We start from the raw sequence: 24,148 nt of genomic DNA, 5'->3' as shown, positions 1-24,148 counted from the left end.
TGCCCTAGACTTATTGGTAAGACATTGCATATCAGAGGGTGAGAAATAAATCTGACAAAAGTTCTGGGGCCTTCTAGATCAGTGAAATATCTAGGGATCAGGTGGTGTGGGCCATGTCAAGATATCCACTTTAAAGTGAAGGATAAATTGCTTCATCTGGCCCCTCCAACAACCAAAAAATATACATAAAATGTAACGGGTCTCTTTGGATTTTGGAGGCGACATATTTTTCTCATTTGGGTATGTTATTCGAGCCCATTTACCAAGTGACCAAAAAACTGCTCTTTTGATTGGGGTTCAGAGCAAGAGAAGGCTCTGTGACAGGTTCAGTCTGCCATGCTAGCAGCTCTGCCACTTGGGCCATATGCTCCGGTGGATCCAATGGTGCTTGTGTGTCAGTGGCAAATAGGATTGCATTTGGAGCCTTTGCAGGCCCCTATAGATGAATAACAGCTTAAAACCTTCAAATTTTAGAGGGAAAACTTGTCATCTTCTGTGGATAATTATTCTCCTTTTGAGAAACAGGTTTTGGTTTGCTATTAGGCCTTAGTAGAGACTGAATGCTAACAATGAGCCACTAAGTTACCAGGCAACCTGAAATGTCATCATGAACTGGATGTTGTCTGACCCACCAAGCCATGAAGTTGGGTGTGCACAGCAGCACATCACCATCAAATGCAAGTAGTGCATATGAAATTGGGTTCAAATAGCTCTGGAGGATCCAGTACGTTCACTTAAGAAATGGCCCAAATGCCCACAGTCCCCACTCCTTCCTGTTACATTGCCTTATTTCTCACAACCTGTAGCTATGGCTTCATAGGAAGTTCTTTATGATAAACTGATAGAGAAAGAGAAAATTTGGGCCCGGTTTAGAGATGGGTGTGTATGATGGGCAGACGCCATTTGGAAGTGGATAGCTCTAGCACTATAGCCCTTCTCTGGGACATCCCTGAAGGACAGTGATAAAGGGAACTCTTCTCAGTGGGCAGAACTTCAATACTGTATCTGGTTATTCATTTCTGTGGAAGGAGAAATAGCTAAATGTGCAATTGTATACCAATTCATGGCCAGTTGCCAATTGTTTGACTAGATAGTTAGGGACTTGGAAGGAAAATGATTGGAAAATTAATAAGAAAAAGATTAGGGAAGAGATGTAGATAGGCTTCTCAGAATGGGTGAAAAATGTGAAAATATTTGTGTCCCATGTGAAGGCTTACCAAAGAATGACTTCAGTAGAGGGAGATTTCAATAATCAAGTGGATAGGATGACCCATTCTGTGGATACCAGTTGGCTACTTTTCCTAGCCACACTTGTCAGTGACCAATGAGCTCATGAACAAAGTGGCCACGGTGGCTGGTTATGTATGGCTCGGTAATACGAACTTCTACTCATGAGGGCCAACTTGGCTACAGCCACTGTTGAGAATCCAGTGTGCCAGCAGCAGAGACCAACACTGAATTTCTGTTATGAAGACATTCTCTGGAATAATCAGCCAGCTACCTGGGGGCAGGTTGATTAAATTGGAGCACTTCCATCATGGAAGGTCAGCATTTTGTTCTTACTGGAACAGACACTTACTCTAGATACAGATTTGCCTTTCCTAAATGCAATGCTTTTGCCAAAACTACCATTTGTGGGCCCAGAGAATGCCTTATTTACTCTCATGGTAGTCCACATGGAATCGATTCTGATCAAGGAACTCACTTCACAGCAAATGGGCCCATTCTCCTGGCATTTACTGGTCTTACCAAGATCTGCCTGTGTGAAGCAGCTGGCTTGATAGAGTGGTGGAATAGTCTTGTGAAGATTCAGTTGCCGTTCTGGCTAGACAGCAACACCTCACAGGGCTGTGGCAAGGCTCTCGGGCGTTTGCACATACCCTAAATCAGTATTCAACATATGGAGCTGTTTCTTCCACAATTAGGATTCATGGATCCAGAAATTAAGGGGTAGAAATGGGAGTAGCATCACTCATTATTACCTCTAATGATCTGATAGTAAAACTTTTGCTCCTTGTCCACATATCTTTATACCCTCCTGGTCAAGAAGTCTTAATTCCAAAGGGAGAAATGCCTCCACTAGGAGACACAGAAATGTTTCACTAAACTCAAGTTAGAACTGCCACCTAACCACTTTGAGCTTCTGATGCCTTTGAATCAACAAGTAAAGGAGATATTTACTATCCTGGCTGTAGGATTGATTCTGATTATCAAAGAGGAAATTGGACTACTACTCTACTATGGGGGTAAGGAGGAGTATATCTGGAATACAGGAGATGCCTTAGGGCATCTCTTGGTACTACCATGCTTTGTGATTAGAGTCAATGGAAAACTACAAATCAGTTCAGGCAGGACTAATAGTGGACCAGACCCTCAGGAATAGAAATTTGGGTAATTCTACCTGGTAAAGATCCATGACCAACTGAGGCAACTGCTGATTGCAAAAGGAATAGATTACTGAAGAAGGTAGTTATAAATGCCAGCTATGGCCATGTGACCAGTTACAGAGACAAGGACAATAACTGTTATGGGTATTACCTCCTTATTTTGTTAAGAATATGTGTGTGTGAAAAAAAAAGAATGTGTGTGTGTGTGGCAATATCTTTGTTTTCTTCCCTTTCTTATCATCTTTTCACATAACATAACATGTATTAAGTTTACATCATAATAATTAAATTATAGGTCATCAAGGAGAAGAGTGAATATCACCTAAGGACTTCACATACTCTTTTGGGAAAGTATTTGTGTATGTACAGATTTACACAGGTGTAAATGTACACAGGAGATGTACACAGGAGATGTACACAGGAGATGTACACAGGAGAATGGAATGTGGAATGTACACAGGAGAATGGAAGGTGGAAATATGGCCTTGTTATTGTCTTTATTTTGAGAATAAGTATATTTAAAGAGATGCATATGGGTGCCTAAATGACAAAGGGTAGACTCTAATGGTTAATTGTATGTGTCAACTTGGCTAAGCTATAACACCTGGTTGTTTGGTCAAACACCATTCTAGATGTTGCTGTGAAGGTATTTTTTAGATATGATTAACATTTAAATCAGTAGACTTTGAGTAAAGAAAGTTACCTCCCATAATATGGGTGAGTCTCTTCCAATCAGTTGAAGATCTTAAGAGTAAAAACTGAAGTCCTCAGAAGAAGAAGAAATTCTGCTTCTGGAATGCCTTTGGATTCTAGACAACAAATTAACTCTTCCCTGGATCTGCAGCCTGCCAAACTGCCCTGCAGATTTTCGACCTGCCAAGCTTTACAATTCCATGAGCCAATTCCTTAAAATAAATCTCATCTATATATACATCCTATTGGTTCTGTTACTTTGGAGAATCCTGACTAATATAACTAGCAATGTCTGCCAGAGTAGACTTCAGAAGTGTTTGGATTTTTTTTTTTTTACAATATAGTTTTACATTTTACATTATGCTTTTTTTTCAACTATAATGCACTTAAAAATAAAGACAATTTACATGGAATAATGTATTATTTAACAGGTGAAGGAATTAAGATTCTTGAGTGGATAAATGAATCTCTAAAGATGATAGAAACCATAGATATTAGGTCCAGGCTTGACACTCATATTCTAGAACAAGTATCACAGGGGCTTTCCAAGGGGCAGTGTTCACTTAAACCTATTAGATTTGACTTGGGCAACATAATTGCTTATTCATAAAATGGACATAATTGTATCTAAAATCAGAAGATTGTTTGAAAATTGATTGAGTTGTGTGTTCTGGGCATCCTGGATAGTATCATATATTTAATAATTTATATTGGTACTTCTTATTAAAATGGAAATGCTACTTTTTTGTATTAAATCCATTTTTTTATAAAGAAATCATATTTTGCTAAAAATTAAAATGATTTTATAATAAAAGTCATGGTTTGAAAAATTTTTGCTTTTTTTAAAAGGATTTTTAAATGATTAGGTTTAATTGAGAAATCTTTTAAAATAGAACTTAGAGGAACTATTGTAAAATCTAGTTATGTAATCTTTACTGATAAGGCAAGATATTGTCTGGGCACCTTGGGTTTAGGATGCTTCAGGTTTGAGAGAGTCAGTGAAAAGTGATACCAAGTGTGAATTCATGCTCCAAAAAGTCTTAAGAATGCCTTTAGATTTTCCTTGAAAAACTCTAGCATTAATGTGTAGAAAGCACTTACGAAGGATTTTATCTGTAATTTCCCCAAAAGACCCCTTTGGAAAATGATTGATTGGCACTTGGCAGACATCCTTTATTGTGTTATAGTTTTGTTATGGTCTTTTAAGCTTCAATATTAGGGAAAAAATTTCAAAGTATGCACTTCTGTATTATTCCCAAAGGTAATAATAAGAGGATTAAATACAATCAGTTTTCTGAGTCAGGCAGGGCCATAAATATGGTATTGAACATATGTTGAAATGGTCTATAAAGTTTCAGAGAATGAAGAATGAGCTAAAGATTTTTTTACTCTAAAATCTCTTCTATTCAAGAGCAAAAAGCAATTGGAGGATGCCAAAAATTGTAGATTCAGGTTCAGTAACCACCACTATCGTGGAAATTTTGGTGCTGAAATCCAATTCAGATACATCTCATGCATGGAATAATAACATCCTTACTAAAATCAAGAGTTTCAACAGACAGCAGAGAGATGCTAAAAGGAACTCTGTAATTTTTGATAGATCTTTTATTTAAAAGTGATGCTGGTTGGTAATTTGATCACTGGTTTTCAGAACAAAAATGTAATTCTGGCTATATATCTGAATTCTAACATGATAACCTATCGGCAACATTGGTATAGTTGATCTCTCTCTTCCTCTACACTACCTTTTAAAATTTTATTTCCAAATCACTGCACTTGATTGGTTTTCTTCCCAGTTTACTGGTTGTTCAGTTGCCTTTGTCAATTCATTCTCTTTTAACTGACCCATTCACATTGGCCTAGAGCTTAGCTTGTAGACTTCTCTTTTTTTAGCTAAAGATTTATGGTGATCTCATCTAGTCTTGTAACTTTAAAAACATATGCTGATGACTCCCCAACTTTTTATACCTCTTGGCCAAATTGTGCTCCTAAACTACAGACTCATATGTCCAATTGCATACTCAACATCTCTACTAGACTGTCTAATAGACATCACAAATGTAGCATGTATAAAACTTTTAATATTCCAAATAATCTGTCTTCTGGACATCTGCTTCACTTCTATTCTTCCTCATGTACAAGCTCCCCTTGAGCAATAATTACCTCCTTTCTTTCTCTCACATTCTGTATCAAATCTGTTAGGATATGGTGGTAGCTCTGTGGTCAAAAAGTATCCTCCACTGTTATCTCCCTGGTCTGAATTATTCTCATCTCTTGCCTGTATACTGACTTTTCCCTGTAAAATATAAGTCAAACTATGTCATATCTCCATTTCATGCAGGTTAGAAGCCGAAGCCCAGAAAATGGCCTATATGGTCTCTCATGTTCTGTCACCTACCCCACCTCTCTGACTTCTACCATTTGCACACATGCTTAGTCAGCTTCAGCACACTGGTTTCCCTGATGTTATGTGAACATACTGGATATATTCTTATTTTAAGGTTTTTGCTCTATCTATTCTGGAATGTTCTTCTACCAGATATCAATTTGGTTAAACTTGTCACCTTGTCTAAATTTCACCATTTCAATGAGCCCTACCTGATCACCACAATTAATACTAAATTCTGACCTCCTCCCACATCTCCCCTACTGCTCCTCACTTCCCCAAACTGGATCTTTCGACTCCCTTTACCATGCTTGATTATTTTAATTTTTTCCATAGAATTACTTTTGATGCCTTTCTCCAACTAGAATATAAGCTCTTTAGGAAACTTTGGTGTTGGTCACCGGTGTGTCTAAGCATCTATAACAGTGTTAGGCACTTAGACATTTGAAACAACTTTTGAATGAATAAATAAATAGGAGAAAAGGTATGCATTCTGGCCCAAATTTCATCTGCAGGCAAGAAAAATTAAGTAGACAGAGTGAATTTGAAGGGGACAGTAGTTTGGGGAAAAAAAAAAAGGTTTCTCTTTGCAATCTACCAAGTTCAGTTTACTCTATTATCTTTTATAAATTTAACATTTTCATGCAGGAAATAACACTTTCAAATTGTCTATTATAGGTAACAGAACCATGTATTTTCGTATTAAAGGGAAGAAGACACAATGGTTGACATAGGGAAACAAAAGGACTGCATAGAACTAATGCAGGCATTGCTGTGATCTGAGGAGTGACCAAAACTCCAAAACTGAGAGGACTTCAAAGATAACTTCAAAGCACCTGAGTTTTAAACCGGGTATAATGTCTGGCGTGATCTGGCAGGTTTTGAAAGGATAACGTTTTGTCTGAGTTATGATAAAACGTCATAAAGATTTATGTGTTTCTTGGAGCTTATGATTTGTATATTTCCTTCATCTTTCCCTTCATTTGTTATTATAAATCCCAGCTGTTATTGTCCGCATGTTTAAAGGACTATGGGCTATATATTTTTCTGCTAGAGACTGTGTGGATGTTTTCAATCCATGAAATGTATTCAGATTTTGAAAACTTCACAACAGAAAGGGACTCCTTGGAGAACAGAAAAAAAAATCAAGTCCTAGCATCGATTGTTAGCATCACTAAGTGTTAAAAAAGCATAGTTCAATGTTAAAAATTTCTAGTAGAAGTAGGAATTAAAAAGAGATGAAGGAATTAAATGGAAAACAGCAGAAATCTCTTGGGACCAGAGGGGGGTAAAAACTTGAACAGATGAGCATTGACAAAAGTATTTTTTTAATGTTAAATTGTTTATTATTTCTTTGAGAATTGGATATGTGTATGTCAACAGTCAAGTTTTCAAAGACACCCTTTGGGCTAACCTAAAGCAAATTGCTTCATTAAATTTAATAATTAAACATTTTTGGCTCATGTTAAAATATCCATTTCTGATATAAAATAGGTTTACTTTATTCTTGCTTCTTAACATGCTGAAAGGCAATAACAAGTTGCTTTTGAGTCACTATGAGGCAACCTTAGGAAATCATCATGACTGTTAACTTCTGACACTTTGTAGTTGGAGTGGGAACATTACTCTGAGAGTGATGCAGGGGGCAGAAGAGGGAGCCAGCATCCTGTGTGCCATTTTTCTGACCTGGATTACTTTATACTCACAGTGTTACTATGAGATTATGGTGATAAATAAAGTTGTTTTGAAATTGTTTCTATGAAAAAAAATTGGGAACATTGGAAAAATGCTATTGTAAAATATGAAATTTTTACCATTTACATGAAATTGTAAGTTCTTACAAAACCGAAATTAGTATGAAAGTTTTTGTTTTAAGTCTTCTAATTTTTTTGTAATTTTAATTATGCATCAATTAAGTCAACTATAAAATGCACGCGTTATGTATGAAGTCCACTTGAAATCATCATTCATAAATGTCCATCCTTTAATAAAATATGCCAAAGCAGAAAAAATATTTAACTGCTTTACAAACACTATGGGATTATATATAATGTATTGAGGATATGGGAAGAAAGTGAAATTTTCATCTTATTCTTTAGACTTGGTATTATTATATTTCCTAATACACAATAATATCACAATTATTGTGTGTATAAGTAATTGTAATATTATTATACATTAGGAAGGAAAATAATACAAAATTTTTCATTTTAATAAAATTAATAAAGAGCTTTCTTGTGTTAAAAATATTAATGTTTTCTTATATTAAAAATACAAAGTATCACAAAATACTTACAGTGTGCAAAAACTAAGACTGTGGTGCGCTGTCTAAAGTGATTTATGATCTTCCAACGCTTATAGTACTGTCAAGTTTCAGTTTTGGATCACACTATCATGACGTGTCAAACAATTTTAAAAAATACTCCCAACAGTTGACTACACCTGTTTCCACTTTGCAAATCCTTTCAAGTTCATAGCACTTTGATCGAAAAGGAAATATTTAACTTCTGTCTTTCTTTTTCAATCTAAAAGTTGAAAATTTTTTCTAATTGTAGTTTTTGTATGATATATTAACATTGTGGAATAATAAATTGTTGAGATTAGTAAGTCTCTCTTTTTTTAAAGATTTTATTTATTTATTCATGAGAGACAGAGGAGGAGAGAGAGAGAGGGAGAGAGAGAAGCAGAGGGAGAAGCAGGCTCCCAAGGAGCAGGGAGCCCGATGAGGGACTTGATCCCAGGACCCTGGGATCATGACCTGAGCCTAAGGCAGACGCTTAACCATCTGAGCCACCCAGGCGCCCAGTAAGTCTCTTATTTGATCATTTGTAAAAAGATTTTTCACAGAATTTCAATGGGTTGTTTTCAAAGACATGGGTAGACCAAAATGTAGTAAAATTTTACGAAATTATATTACCACATCCTAATGAATAAAACCTTTTAATACTTACTCAAAATATTTTGGGTATGAATCTTTAAATTTGACATATATATCTACTTATATGCATGTTCTCTATTTAAATATTTAAGAGCATCTTATGGTTAGGCCAAAAGTGGGACACATTCATCATGCAGTTATTATTTAACATTTTGGCCAGCTTACCGATTTTTGGTGGCTTCAAGCAAATGAGGTTCTTATTATCTTAACACTTTCATGTGACCTGTCATTGGAAGTCATCATTTCTCCGTTTGGTCACCCCTAGTAGGCTGAAATCATGGAGATGAAATGAAGCCATCTTACTATTATTTCCCTCATTCTTTTCATCATGCATTTGATTAATTCTAGATTGCACTAGGAAGGGTGCAGGGAAACACATTTAAACTGTGAAAATAACAATAACATAAATTTTCCTAAGAAGACATTGAGAAGAATTCTACAGATTAAAAAAAAAATTGTAGAATGCTGCAGATGAATTTGGAAATGTTGACTTAGTAGAAAATCATTTTTTTCATTATGCATTAGATTTTATGGCTATTGATTCTGTTTTCAGACATTCTCTAGTTCGGTGAGGCACTTTGAGAAATTCTCTTTTTTCAGTCCATTGTGGAATTTTAATAAAGGGCTTAACAGTGTCTTTGCCCGAATAAGTTATCAGATAAATATAAAAGAACGAAGTGTAGCCAAGAAATCCCCCTTGGCAGGAATATTGTAAAGGTAACAGTTGGATGAGAAATTTCAAAATATATTATTAAAATGCTCAAGAAATATTTCTAAGAATGTAATCTAGTGTGCTATTTAGGTAACTTTTTTTTAAAGATTTATTTATTATGTAGGTAACTTCTTAAAGCTATAAAGTACTTTTTTAAAAGAATGAAGACATTTATTTCCTCAATAATCTCAATTTTTAAAAAAAATCAAGCTTGAGAGTAAGAAACATAATTCTTGCTGGCAAGAACATAATTTTAAGAGAAGCTTCAGTATTTCCATAACGGATCATTCATATACGCCAAGAATGACTTTTGTGCTAGGCCTTTGTTGAGCTGTATTTATTATTACTTAGAAGTTAGGCTCCGAATGAAACTTGCAGGCACAAGCAATAGTGGTTTATGCTTTATAGAGTTACATAGTGAACAAAATAGAGGGATTTAAAATTATATTTTCTTACTTATGGTAAATGAGACAACCTTTAAAACTCTGAAATATTTTCCGAAGAAAGTTAGACCTGCACCTCTCTATAAGGTGGAGCTGGTAAATCAACAATGGTTTGCAGGAAGAAGAAAATATATATAATGTTTCCAATATTGACAATCTTTTCTCTGTCCTCCAGTTTGTAGCAAAGAGGATAATAGTATCTACATTATGGTGTTGGTCTGAGGGTTGAAGACCATCTTTGGGAGACATGTAATATACTGCCAGGCATATAATAAGCTTCTAAACAATGATACCCTAATATAAAGAAATAGAGTGTATTAACAATCTCAAGATATTCACTCAAATTCATAATCATACTTTACAGCTACATTATTTGCATCACCTTTATTTTCCTGGAGAACATCAGCATCATAATCACTTTCTCTGATTAAGCTTTTGGCTCCACTATAGCATCTTCCTAAGACGTGTTGATGGTCTGGAATAATGTTTATTTAAAACATTCAGCACTAGTTCTACCATTTGTTTTTCTTTCTTTCTTTCTTTTTTTAAGAGAGAAAAAGAACATGCACATGTGTGAGCGGAGTTGGGGGGTGCTGTTGTGGGGCAGAGGGAGAGGGAGAGAGAATATTAAACAGACTCCACGCTCAGCATGGAGCCCAATGTGGGGCTGATCTCACAACCCTGAGATCATGTCCTGAGCTGAAATCAAGAGTCCGACGAACCGATTGAGCTATCCCGGTGCCCCCAGGGTTGTCTGACTACTTTTATATATTTTGTGCTCAGTAATACCTAAACAATGGATTTATTAGAAAACCACTTTAGCTACATTTTGTTACCTTTTAAACCCTGTTTCATTTTAAATTAACCCCCAAACACTCTTTACCGCCATCCTCTTTATTATGCCTCCCACACTGGTGTTCATGTCTACTGTCATGTCTTAAGGGATGGTTAATTCCTCAGGTAGGCTTAACTACCACAACTTGTTAGTTCTTTCTTTAGTTATGATGAACATAAATATAGTGCAAGTAATAGCAGAAAAAATAGGAAAAAAAAGCCCCATTTTCAGTAAATCACTTACTAGCATGGAATTTAGCATATAGTATAATAAAGGATGCTATAGACTATGCTTCTTTTATCTTTGAATTCTTTTTTCACTTGCTCTCTTGTCAGCCTATTTTGATAAATCGCTAGGGATAAGTACATAAGTACATAATGTAGTTGTATGTTTTAAAAACATATTCAATTCATTCATTGATGCCAAATGGCCTTTCAACCAAAACTCCAAGCTTTTTTTTTAACTTTACTTAATAATAGTACTTTTAAACTAAAATATAATATTCGTAGTTATAATTTGGATACCTTGCCCAAGGGACCATTACTCAGGACAACAAAACATCATGTCTTACTTCATTTTATACTCTCTATGCTATTGGCAATGCCAACTCAATATCACCACTAGAGACCACATACTACATACTATTTGTTTCTTAATATGTATTTCCCTTGTCTCATTTTTCCTGGCTTAAGCCATCCCATTCACAATTTTTCTGACTTGGCCTTTTGGAGTCTTTCTTCCTATTTTGTCATTTCCTTCTTTTTCTTGACTTCAAGTCTATTGTGTTTTTTGAATGCTGCTTCTTTGACCTTGTCGAATTGCATTATATTATGTTTGAAATTTTAAACTATGTGTAATATGCTATTAGGCCTAAGGGTGGCTTCCCATTCTGGCCCACATGCTGAAAAAAAAAAAAATAAAAGACCCTATTAGTTTGCCAGGGTTGCCAACACAAAGACTGGGTGGCTTGCACAACAGACATTTTTTTTTTTCTCTCTCACGATTCTGGAGGCTAGAAACCTGAGATCAATGTCTGCCGGGCTGCTTCTTCTGAGGTCTTTTTCCTTGGTTTGTAGATGGTGTATTCCTCTGGTCTGTCTGTGTCTTAACCTCCTCTTTTCATGAGGACATCAGTCATATTAAATTGGGGCCCACTCATATGATCTCATTTTATCTTAATTACATCTTTAAAGGCCCTATCTCCAAATACAGTCACATTCTGAGGTACTGGGGGTTAGGGCTTCAACATATGACTTTGGAGGGGACACAATGCAGCTGAAAATACTGATGTAGAGCTTTGTCCTTTTCCTGAATAACCTCTAATAGAAATCCAGTGTCCTCATGAGCTCATCCTTCTGGCTGCCCAAGGGATCTCCCTCTACCACCCCAATTACATATCTCATTTTATTCTGTTTTATTTATTTATTTATTTATTTATTTTTGTTGCAGTCTTTTTTTTTAATGATTTTATTTATTTATTCATGAGCGACAGAGGTGGGGGGAGAGAGAGAGAGAGAGAGAGAGAGAGAAGCAGAGGGAGAAGCAGGCTCCCAAGGAGCAGGGAGCCCGATGCAGGACTCGATCCCAGGACCCTGGGATCATGACCTGAGCCGAAGGCAGACGCTTAACCATCTGAGCCACCCAGGCGCCCTTATTTTTCTTTTTAAAAAGATTATTTATTTACTTATTTGAGAGAGAGAGAGAGAGTATGAGAGGCAGGAGGGTCCGAGGGAGAAGCAGACTCCCTGCTGAGCAGGGAGCCCGATGCGGGACTCGATCCCGGGACTCCAGGATCATGACCTGAGCCGAAGGCAGTCGCTTAACCAACTGAGCCACCCAGGCACCCCTACATATCTCATTTTACAATGTGCATTGCATTTAGGACTTTACCAAGCTGCACACCCTCCTCTCAAAAACTTATCTTGTTATAGTTCTTAATCTCTGGTGGAAATCTAAAAAAAAATCTAGTTGTACCAATGAGATCGTGAGGGCCAAGATGATAAACTGCTACACATTCTGGATAATGTATTCCCTTACACAAGGACCCTCTGAAAATGCATACATTTAATAATAGAAGCAAAAATAATGGAAGTTGTTTGTACTGCAAGATACATACTTTGGGGGATTATATGAGTTTTAGGAACCTTGAAGTTATGTCGCAAATGTGGTCTTTTATTGACTATTTCTTTGTCATTGTGCATAAGATCATTTAAGGTGACCTTCATTATTTATGGGAAAATGTCCTGTTTGCTGGTTGGCTTGCAATTTTCCCTTGTGAAAAACATGGATCTTTAAACTTCAGTGAGTCGATATGCTTGAGGGATGTAGACTGACAATGATCAGGCATCATTGTCCATATGACCTTTATCATTGTGCTAAATCAAGTAAAATTAGTAATAACTAAGTACTGTGTCCAAAATAATACATTTGTGTCTAACTGATTGTGCTAATTTGATAAGAAGAGACTTCACAGTATGCCTCAGAGTCACCGTTTTTTTCTCCCAACCCTGTCAGGGCTCTATTTTCCAAACTAATGGAGACAGAATAGCATAAACATGGCTTTCCGGGTGTAAGTGTCAGAATGGAATAGGCACTTTTGAGGCAAAAAATGTTGAAATATCTGGAATATTTTAATGCTTGATGAAAGATACTTGAAATCTGGTACATATGGTAAGCATCATACCTACCCAAGTATTTTTCCTTTCTACCCTCACCCTTGGTAATTTTCAAAATGTGTGGAGTTGAGGTGGGAATTACATAAGCATCTGGAGCCTGTTCTCCCTTAAGATAGAGCAAAAGGTATGGAATAGGGAACACTTCTATATGCTGGTGTATTTACAAATCACTTTTGGTATCCCCCATGATTCATTCATAAAGTGATGGAAGGGTGATGATGTTTACAAATTAGTATTTCCTTTTCCGTGAAGTTTCAGGCTTAAGACTTAAACATCTTCAGGAAGATAGTCGAACAGCTGCTGCTTTCCTGATGAGCTATAGGAATCAGAGATGGGCAGGTACAAAAGGAAATCAGGACAAGAGTGGAAATATGGCCAGAGTGGAAGAATGAACGCTGACTCACCTTCAGGGCACAAACCCCTAGGCCCAGGCTCTGGCAAGTTCTTTTGCCTCTCGTCTGCACCCAAGACATCACATCAGATTTTTTTTTTTTTTCCAAGAGGAGTTTCCCTAAGTAGGATACTCTGATTTTAACTGAAAGCTGATTCATGTTCTTAGAACTGAAGGCACATCTGCTGCAAGTTCTGATTACAGTTTCAAAACTGGAAAGTAGAGTATGTATTAAAATAAATATCTTGATTTTCTTCAAACCGAGATTACTAAGATCTCATCTAGGCAAACTGTTCAAATCCTACCTAGACAAATCAGTTATGTCACAACAAAACAACTTAAAAAATTAAAAAAAAATTAGAAAAAATCCATCTCCAGACATCACATACATTTCTATCAGTAGTTGATTTTACAAAATTGTCAACTTTCACTTTTCTTAATTTTGAGATATCAGTAAATGTTATGTTGCAGTACATTGCTTATAATGATCATTTAATGCTATATTTCAAGAACCTGATGAATTATATTATTGGTCTTCCAGTTTTCTACTTAAATATCTAATGTTGCTGACCTAAATAATTTAACGAAAACAATGATTACTTAAAATAAAATGATGCTGGTATTTTTATATTGTGGGAATACTTTAAAAATCTTGCATAAAATTTGCCTATACCAATGTCTACACTGCACAAAGTATTACAATAATTGACTACAGTAATCCAAATATTTTATTCATCATGCTCTCTTTAGGATATAAAATTAATAGCTAGCACATTGCACGGCCAGATTTATATAATTCCATTTAGACAGGCACCCTGATTATAAATTCAGTGTTTTAATTTGCCCTGGGTGTGAAACATACTTATATATTACTTTTAAAACGCAAAAATAATGATCTTGTTGAGAAGCGTTGGCATTATCTATTCTCAAAACAGTCGACAAGAACCTAGCTGTCTTTCTTTTTTTAATCCCCTTCTCCTTTGGGAATGTAAAGCTATTACACAGTTGTCTCAGCTGCTACTTGGCATTCAAACCAGATCCTTGAGCTGCCAGACATTTCTAAAGCCCACTCTCTCCACTTTTCTCAAGTAGTTTACAGTTCTAGTGTGGCACCCATAAGCTGCCTCTCTCAAGGGAACGTCCGGCTGACAGCAGCAGGAACAGGCCGTCCCGCTGTTCGGGTCTCTCTCTCCACCAAGACTGTGGTGCACTTAACAAGTTGACATGCATCCAGCCATCTAACTCACTGGACTTCTCAAAGGCCAATTTATATTCCAAATCCATTCCTCTAAGGCATTCCTCCACGACAGAAATATTCCAAATCCACAATCCAGAAATTTCAAAACCTCATGAAGTTTGTAGCACGATGTGTGGCAATAAATTATTTTTTTTTCCCACATAAATGATGACATGTCCCTCTCACTACTTTAAATGCTTTGCCAAGGTTTCAAATGACCAGTCTTAGCTTTTTGGAGACGGTGGCTTCCACATGCATAAAAAGTGATGGCGTGTTCTTTTCCCTCATTTAATCAAATGCGTGTGCGTGTGTGTGTGTATGTGTGTGTGTTTGTGCATGCGTGCATGTGCGTGCAAACACAAATGTCTGAAGCAGGAAACCAAATTAAAAAACCTGTTATGTTGTGTTGAATATTCAAGTGACCAGGAACTTGTCTTTGAGATCTATATTAACAGACATTTTATAAGAAGGCAAAGTTAATATGCCCCTGGAGCTACTATTTAAATGACTCTAGCTTTATGGTCTTTTAATGTGGGACCTTTCAGCCTGGAAATGAGGTGGATTTTCCATCCTCTGACTTAAATCTCTCAGCAGGGTAGCTTCCCCACTATCCTCTGAGCAGCTGTTAGTAGCAGGAGGAAAAGTGTCCTGCAATAAAATTGATTGCTTCAACCTACACTGCTCTCCAGCCCTCCACAGCTCCGCTTTTTGTTGGATCTGTTAGCACCTGCTCCCCAAAGCACCAGATCTTATCTCCAATTGGTCTAAATGCAAATTCCAAAAAGAGAATGGATGCCCAGAAAAACCATAAGGTGGTTCTGTGAGAATTGTGAGGAGTTGAGTAGCTGTTATTGCTGAGGTCTTTATGAAGATAACAGGAAAGGTCTGCCAAGGCAGGGGTTTTATTGTGATTAAGATCTTAGTTCTAAATCAAGACATGGCAGCCGGTATCCCTAAATCATTCCTCTGTAGACACTAGGGAGAAGGACAGAATGCATTAAGCGAATTTCCAGCAATATTGAGCCTTACAAATTTCCCTCGTCTTCCTGGAAGCCTCACATGTGGATAAGTAACACCTACTTGATATTTCCTTTCAGATTCCTGAGGATCAGTTGTCAACCTTTTGAAATGTCCCTCTCAGTATAACACAGGAGCTGGTATTGTCATAATTTGGTAATGTAAGAGAAGCAGTTCAGCCTTAAGTGTCAAGAGTGATTGGTGTGATGGCAAATTGTTAATCTTAATTTTAAAATGCCACAATACTTCATTTTAGCAATTAATAACTGTCACGGAGTCTTTATACATGGCATTCTGGTTGTACCTTACTCCAATTTAACGTTAGAGTAATATTCAAATCAACTTGCAGACTTTTTCTGATGAAATACTCTGAATTATTAATTCTTATCTTAATGCAGTCTTTGAGTTGCTGTATTGTTCTTAAAGACATGTAATGTGATTTGCACATTCATTTATTTCATTTTTTCATTTGGATCACACTTAGAATATTATAAAATTTGGAAAGTTAGTTAAACATAGACATTATAGGCAACTTTTAAAGTGTTCTACCAATAACTTGGATATTTGGAATGACTTATCCTTTCCCATGCCATTTTAGTGAAGAGCAGTTCATTTTTTTTTTTAAAGAAAAATATCTTCCAGGTTTGGAGTTTAAACAATTTATTCTAGAAAAAGCCATCATGAAGCACACAGTAGTTGGCCAAGCCAAAAAACAGCAATGAAATAATTAGTGGGAGAAATATGTGTCCAGTTTAGAATAGAGGCATAGAGTTTATTTCCCCTTCAAGGAGAACTATCTGTCTAAGACAGTACAACAATTTTGCCATTTTGTAAGAACCCAAAGACATATGAAGGGTTAGATGGAAAAAATATAGAAACTGGATTTGACCAGGGTTGTTAATATTACTCTTTGGGCATTCTGTTTGGGAGTTCCTTGCATGTAACAGTGAGATTTCAGAGAAGATAATTTGACCATTGACAGAATTATGACACTCCTAAGACTGTCCAAGTTAGGAAGTCATTATTTGCCTTACAGTTTTGCTTACCAGGGAACTCAGTGGGTTTCCTTGCTGCAGATAATTTCACATTAATTTTCACTGAAGAATTTGTATTAAAAGGTGAATGAGCTGATACATTCAAACAGAATTTTAAATACAGATCATTCTCCATTTTAATGTGATACTAAAATAATTTATGTAAGAAGACCGCAGGTTCATGCAATTTCATGTTAAGATCAGAGCGAGAAGATTCAGAGGCATGGGAATAAAAAAATACTTATTTGTGAATAAAAATCTAATGGTCTGATTTCTGAGGAACAGACAATGCTGCTGCAGAATCTCTTCATTGAAAACCATAAAATGGAATATGAGAAGTTGACTTAAGTCTGCCTAAGCAAAAATGTACTAGATCTTTTATTCTAATATGCCAATTTCAGTCGGAGAGAAATCCAACAGAGTAGAGGATTAGAGTAAGAATATTGGTAAGGTGAAATGGGTAAGAAGAGTTGGGTTTGTTAGAAGGAAACAGTTACGTGTTTCCCCAGAATGTTTTCAAAGATTAGCACATGTCAGGCCATGTTTATTTCTGGACATTGAAGGATATGATCCTTTTGTCAAAGTCTATAAAGGAAGCTATTTCTTTTTTTTTTTAATATTGTATTTATTCACTTAGAGAGAGGAAGAGAGAGCGAGAGCTCATGAGCAGGGGGAGGGGCAGAGGGAGAGGGAGAAGCAGACTCCCCGCTAAGCAGGGAGCATGACGTGGGGCTCAATCCCAGGACCCTGAGATCATGACCTGAGCCACAGTGAGGTGCTTAAACAACTGAACCATCCAGGTGCCTCAAGGGAAGCTATTTCTAATAGTTATCTATTCCTATTTTACAAATTATTTTGAAACTTAGCAACTGAAAACAATAAGCATTTACTCTCTCATAGTTTCTAGGGGTCAAAGACTTGAAGATGGCTAAGCTTCATGGTTCTGGGTCAGAGTCAAGTTTTTGGCTGGGGCTACTATCATCTGAAAATTTAATCAGGGCTGTAGGATTCACTTCCAAAATGGCTCAGTTACATGACTTTTGGCAGAAGATCTCAATACCTTGATGGGTTTTTTTGCAGGAGGTCTCAGTTCCTGGCCACCTGGACCTTTACGTAAAATTGCTTGAGTGTCCTCATGACATGGCATCTAGCTTTCACCAGAGCCACTAATTCAAATGAGAGTGAAGAGAAATTGCAAATTCTTTAATTATCTAATCTTGAAAATCATGCACCATCACTTTTTCATAGTCTGTTTGATAAAAGCAAGTCACCAATCCAGCCCACATTCAAAGGGAAAGGAATTAAACTCTACCTCTTGAAGAGAAGCATATCAAAGAATTTGTGGATGTATTTTAAATCCACCACTCTCTTTTGTTTTCATTCCACTTAAATTTTTCTAAATGACACTTTGTCCTATCTCAATGTATTTTTCAACATTGTTGTCCTTAGTCATTATTCCCAAAACTCGGATACAATGCTATTTTTAAATGAGCTGAAAAGCACAATTTCACAATGACAGCTTTCTTATCTAAAGAAACAAAATTCCTTATTAAAATATTAAAATGTCAAAGAAGAGTTAAATTTGAGAACATATCAGGTAGCATATCTGATTCACTGGATACATGGACTGTTTAAGCCATGGAGTGTTGATTGTGAGCCCTCAGAAAAATAACAGTCTTTTATAAAAAAATCAGTGTGAAGAATGTATTTTCTATAGACCACAGACACAAAATGACATGTTAAAAATTTTTAATATTATTTGATAAATCCTATTTTAAGGCTAGAATTGTTTGAATACAACTGCTTCAGAAAGTCATATATCTAATTTTGCTTAGGACTCAGTCTTGTATAAAGTCACCCAATGTAAGAATGTCTAAAGGAATTAAAAATGAATAATTCTAAAAATCTTTTCCCACCAATTTAAAGTTTAGCAGTTAATCCTTTTCTTAAATTCTGTTTAAAAATAGACTCCCCTTTAAAGATATTAGACTTTCACGTCTTTTTTTTTTTGCCATTCAATAATGAATATAGTATCTGTGTCGTCCAAGATTTTAGAATCATGCAATGTTATTTAAATGATATGTAATGCATTTAGAGGTATGATTAATATTTTAAGATTGTAATTTGCTATATTAAGCTTTTAAAAATAGTGTTTCCATAGATAAATGATTTCTATATGTGTGTGAATAATTTCACCTATTTTATATAGGCCAGAATTTTATATTTCTATGTGGAATTTCTATATTTTTCATATCTACACAAGAATCAATGCTATGTTAAAAATTAATGAAAAAGATATCAACAGTCATAAAGATCACAGATTATGTTTGTTGATTTATTTTGTGTGTGGGGGGCAAATTGGAAGTGAGAAAAACGCAAAATATTACCGATAATATGGAAAATTATGTTTTAAATGTACTGTTGGGCTTATAGTCCAGACAAGATGACATTGGACCTATTTCTCCCCACTAAGTCCAACTATTAGTCTTGGACTTGGTGCAGGGTACAACTCAAGGAGAATTCTAAAATGTGGCAAGAAAAAGACAAACTGGTTTGAAACTTCAAGACCAGAAGAAACACATAGTGGCAATGCATCTGCCTTCCCAACAGAGAAGGTCACCCAGACCTAGTGTTTTCTGACTCCAACTTGGCAACCGAAGCCACCCAGATAGACTCATCATTCCTCCATATCTAAAGGGAGTCTCTCTGGCAGCATGAGGTGAGCTGAACACCACCTGCAAAGGTGATTGATGGAGAGCTCCCCCACCAATAAGTGGTCCTGAGATTCCTTTCTCCACCAAGAGATACAGAGGCAGTGGGAAGAATTGGCAATAAAAACACAGATATAGCAAATGGTCTAGCCTGGGTAGCCACTTTATTCCCCTGGGCATCTTTCACCCAGAGATACTAAAGCATGTGGGCAGAATGGACAGGAAAGACCTAGTCAAAATAAGTAGCTGGTGATAGATCTTCTTTGTCTTCAAGAGCATAAGACTCTTCTCCTCCATGCACAGACATGGGGCAGGTGGGCAGAACAGGAAAGAAGGACTCACTCACAGCAAGTAGCCTGACCTCAGAAGCCTCTTTGACTCCATGGGCATGAGACGTCTTTCCCTGTCCAGAGATACCAAGGCCACCAGGGACACAAGTAAGAGGGAACCCCACTATATTTTTCATCCACTTTGAGTCCCAAGAAAACTCCTTCCACCACCTCCAAGAGCACCAGAAAGTGACAAGTGGGAGTCTCAGTAGCATCTGAAAAATCAAGCAGACCAAAGTATACCACAAAAACTCTGCAAATTAAACTGACATTGGAACCAAAGCATGTAAAAGTAGGTCAAGAACTGTGTGGTAAACCTAAACAGGGTGATAGTCTCCTAAAATAAAATACTTAAGTAAGACCTAGAATCTCCTCATATGAGAGATTAAGTTTCCATGATATAACTGAAAATCACCTATCATACTAAGAAACAAGAAAATCACAACTTGAATTAGGAAAGATGTTAACTGATGACAAAACTGAGATGAATCACATGCTCAAATTATATGGCAAAGATTCTAAAGCAGCATTTATAAAAATACTTTATTGATAAATTACACATTCTTTTGAAACAAATGAAAAAATAAAAAATTTCAATGAAGAAATAGAAATTGTAAAAGAGAACCAAATGGAAAATATAAGATTGAAAAATATAATAATCATAATAATTTTAAAAACCCTAGCTGGATAGGTTCAACAGTAGATCGAAGGGACAGAGGATAAAAATCAGTGATCTTGAAGAAAAATAAATATAATATACCCAATCTGAGAAACAGAAATAGAATAAACTGAAAAAAAGTTGAACAGACATGTGGATCTGTGAGACTATAACAAAAGATCCAATATTTATATCATTGGATTCCCAGAAGAGAAGAAAGGGAATGAGGCTGAAAGAATATTTGAAGAAATAATGTCTAAAAAAATCCCACATTTTGGATAGATACAAATCCACAGATTCAAAAAACTGAGCAAACCCTAAATAAGACACACTTCATTTCCCAAAATTCCACACCAGACACACCATTATTTATTTTTGAAAACTGAAAACAAAAGAAAAATTCTTGAAAACAGTCAAAGAAAAAGAACACTTACTTATTGGAAAAAATCCAATTTATACAACAATGAATTTTTCATCTGAAAACATGGAGGCCAATAGGAGTTGGATCATTTTTAAGTTGTGCATTTTATATCCAGTGAAACATTTCGTCAGGAACAAGAAGAAATAAAGATATTCAAAGATGAAGGGAAACTAAGGGAATTTGTCACTATTCGACCTACTCTTAAAATTTCAAAAAGTAAGAAATGATAAAAGAAACTTGGAGCATTAATAAAGAAGAAAAAACAAAAGAAAGTGTAAAATTATAGATACATACAATGGACATCCTTTATTTCATAAATTTTATAAATCATGTTTGATGAGTAAAAGAAAATTATAACCCCATCTGTTACTCTAAACAATGATGTTTAAAGATGGAGAGACTGAAGATCTACCTAAAAGGAAATGAGGTTTCCACATTTCACTCAAAGTGGTAAAATGTTACTATCAGCAGACTGTTTTAAGCCACATTTGTGTCAAATTAAGTCACATATCAATAACTACCTAAAATGTAAATGGTCTAAATACACCAATCAAAAAACAGAGACTGACGTGAGTGAATTAAAAGAAGGAATGACTATATACTGTTTACATAAAACTCACTTCAAATTCAGTGACAAAAGTCAGTTGAGAATAAAATGTGGAAAAAGATACACTATGCTAACGTTAATAAAATAAAAAACAGGATTGGTTATATTAATATTAAAGTAGATATCAGCGCAAGGAAATTACTATCAAAAAAGCGACAATATATAATGGTAAAAACATGAGTCCATCAGGAAGACATAATAATCCCAAATGTGTTGCACAAAATAATGGGGCCTCAAAATACATAAAATAAAACTGATAGATCTGAAAGGAGAAATAGCCAAATTTACAGTTAGCATTAGGGGTGTCAAAGTCCCCTTCTCAGCTACTGATATAAATACTAGACAAAAAAATCAAGAAAAAATGAAGATGGGAACAGTCAACCAACAGGATCTAATACATATATATTGTATATTTTATATGATATATAAATATATATTTATATTATATATATAATATATTTTATATATACATATATATATCTTTCCCAATCACTCATGTAACATTCACTAAAATAATGCGGGCCACAAAAAAAGCTTCAACACATTTTTAAAAAATGAAATAATGTAGAAATGCTCTTTGAGCAGAATGTAATCTAACTAGATCAGTAACAGGATAAAAACAGGAAGTTCTCTAAACACATAAAAATTAACAGCACTTTTAAATAATCCATAAGTATAAGAAAAGGTAAAAAAGGGGCTCCTGGGTGGCTTAGTCAGTTAGGCAGCTGACTCTTGATTTCAGCTCAGGTCTTGATCTCAAGGCCCTGGGATCCAGTCCTGAATCGAGCCCACCGTGGGACTCTTGCTCAGTGGGAAGTCTGCTTCATTCTCTCTCCCTCTGCCTCTCTCCCCTCTCATGCTCTCTCTCTCTCAAATAAATAAATAAAATCCTTAAAATGTATTAAAAAAGAAAATGTAAAAAATACATAGAACTTAATGAAAACAAAAACATAATTTATCAAAATACATAGGATGTAGCTAAAGCAGTGCTAAAAGAAAAACTTCTGTAGTGGCATTTGTACTACAAATGAGGAAAGTTTTCAAATCAGTAACCTAAGTTCTTACCTCAAGAAAGTAGAAGAAGAAAAGTAAAATAAGTCCAAAGCAAGCAGAAGGAAGAAAATAATAAAGAGCATAAATCAATGAAATTGAAAATAGTAAAATAATAAAGTTAATGAAACAAAAAGATTGTTCTTTTTGAAGAATCAATAATATTAATAAAAATAAAAAGTCAGAAAGCAAAAAGTCATCCAAATAAGGAATGAAATATGAGATATCACTACAGATTCTGTAGCCTTTAATAAATTAACAAAGGGATACTATGAACAACTGTATGCTAAAAAATTAGACAACTTAGAAGAAATAGAATACTCAGCAATAAAAAGGAATAGAGTGTTGATATATATATGCAACAGCTTGGATGACTCTCCAGAGAATTATGCTGAGTGAAAAAAGCGACCCTGAATGGTTACATACTTTGTAATTCCATTTATATAACATTTTTGAAATGACAAAGTTCAGAAATGGAGGGCTCAGTGGTTGCCAGGGAATAAGAATAGTGGGGAGTAGGTAGGTACGATTCTAATAGTAAATCAGGAAGAACACCTTGATGATGGAATTGTTCAGTTTCTTGACTGTTGGTGGTAGATACATTAATCTACACATGTGAAATAATATATAGAACTAAATACACACATACATGAATGACTAAGTAAAATTGAGAAAGTCTGACTAAGATTGGTGGATTATAATCAATATCAACAATGTGATTCAAAATGTTACCTTTGGAGGAAACTGGGTAAAGGCTACACATTATTTTTTACAATATCAAATCAATGTACAATTTTCTCTAAATTTCAGTTAAAAATGTACTTTTGCTGAGATTTAAAATAGCCACGATCCTCAGACATGACATTTTACCCATTTTTTCATCTTGATGCCATGATTTTCTACTTTTTTACCCATTTTATCTCTCCTTCTTCCTTCTTCTAACTCACTCCTATTTTTGGTTCTATATTATATTTTTTCTTCTATTTCCAAGATTATAAAGACTACGTATGAAACATTTTAAACGGAAAAAAAAAAGTGTTAGACAAAATTCCTGAATATAGTCGTTGCAAAAAATTGTAACCTCAATATCTGGTCAATATTTCAAAATCAAGAATTCTTATTGCTTTCCAACTTGGGATCCCTTTCTACTGCCAAGAAAATTTTGTAAAATAGTCCTGGCCAAGTTTTGTAACAGTGAATATCAGTTCTTATTACCTATGCATTTACTCTCCTTGGGAAAAATTATCATTAATGTCATTTCACTGCCAAGTTACTATTATTTATTGTTTATCTTAATGGAAAAGAAAAAAAGAACACTTATGCAAGTTAAAACAGCCAGCATGGAAACTCTGGCTTGGCAAAATTCCAATTATGACCATTTTATTATCATGTGATCCATAATAAAATGTGCCTCTATTTAATATTTTAGTCAATGAGAGGCTCCTGATGGCTTGGAACAGTGATGTATCATAATTCACATTTGTGGGCTCAACATGAATGCAGAGAGGGAGAGAGTCCACTTAGGAGGCTGTTGCTAAAGTGCCAACATAAAGGTTGCCAACATAAAAAGAGGATATTCCATAGGCAGTACAACCTTTACATTTCTTTCTCTCTCTTTTTTAAA

General features: G+C 35.4%; 1 protein-coding gene across 1 annotated transcript in view; it reads right to left on the bottom strand.

Annotated features, from left to right (window-relative positions):
• The window catches only part of LOC114217961 (tyrosyl-DNA phosphodiesterase 2-like), a 76,894-nt gene that overhangs the window by 5,519 nt on the left and 47,227 nt on the right, over positions 1-24,148 (bottom strand). Inside the window, 1 exon segment of the mRNA XM_088022827.1 lies at positions 5,244-5,376. Coding sequence (XP_087878953.1) covers positions 5,244-5,376 — 133 coding nt within the window.

The sequence above is a fragment of the Eumetopias jubatus genome, unplaced genomic scaffold (assembly GCF_037043125.1).
Source record: "Eumetopias jubatus isolate StellerSeaLion01/CBP00866 unplaced genomic scaffold, mEumJub1_p1.0 scaffold_1, whole genome shotgun sequence".
NCBI lineage: Eukaryota > Metazoa > Chordata > Mammalia > Carnivora > Otariidae > Eumetopias > Eumetopias jubatus.
Note: the sequence above shows the minus strand (reverse complement) of the source record. Positions and strands in the feature narration are given on the sequence as shown.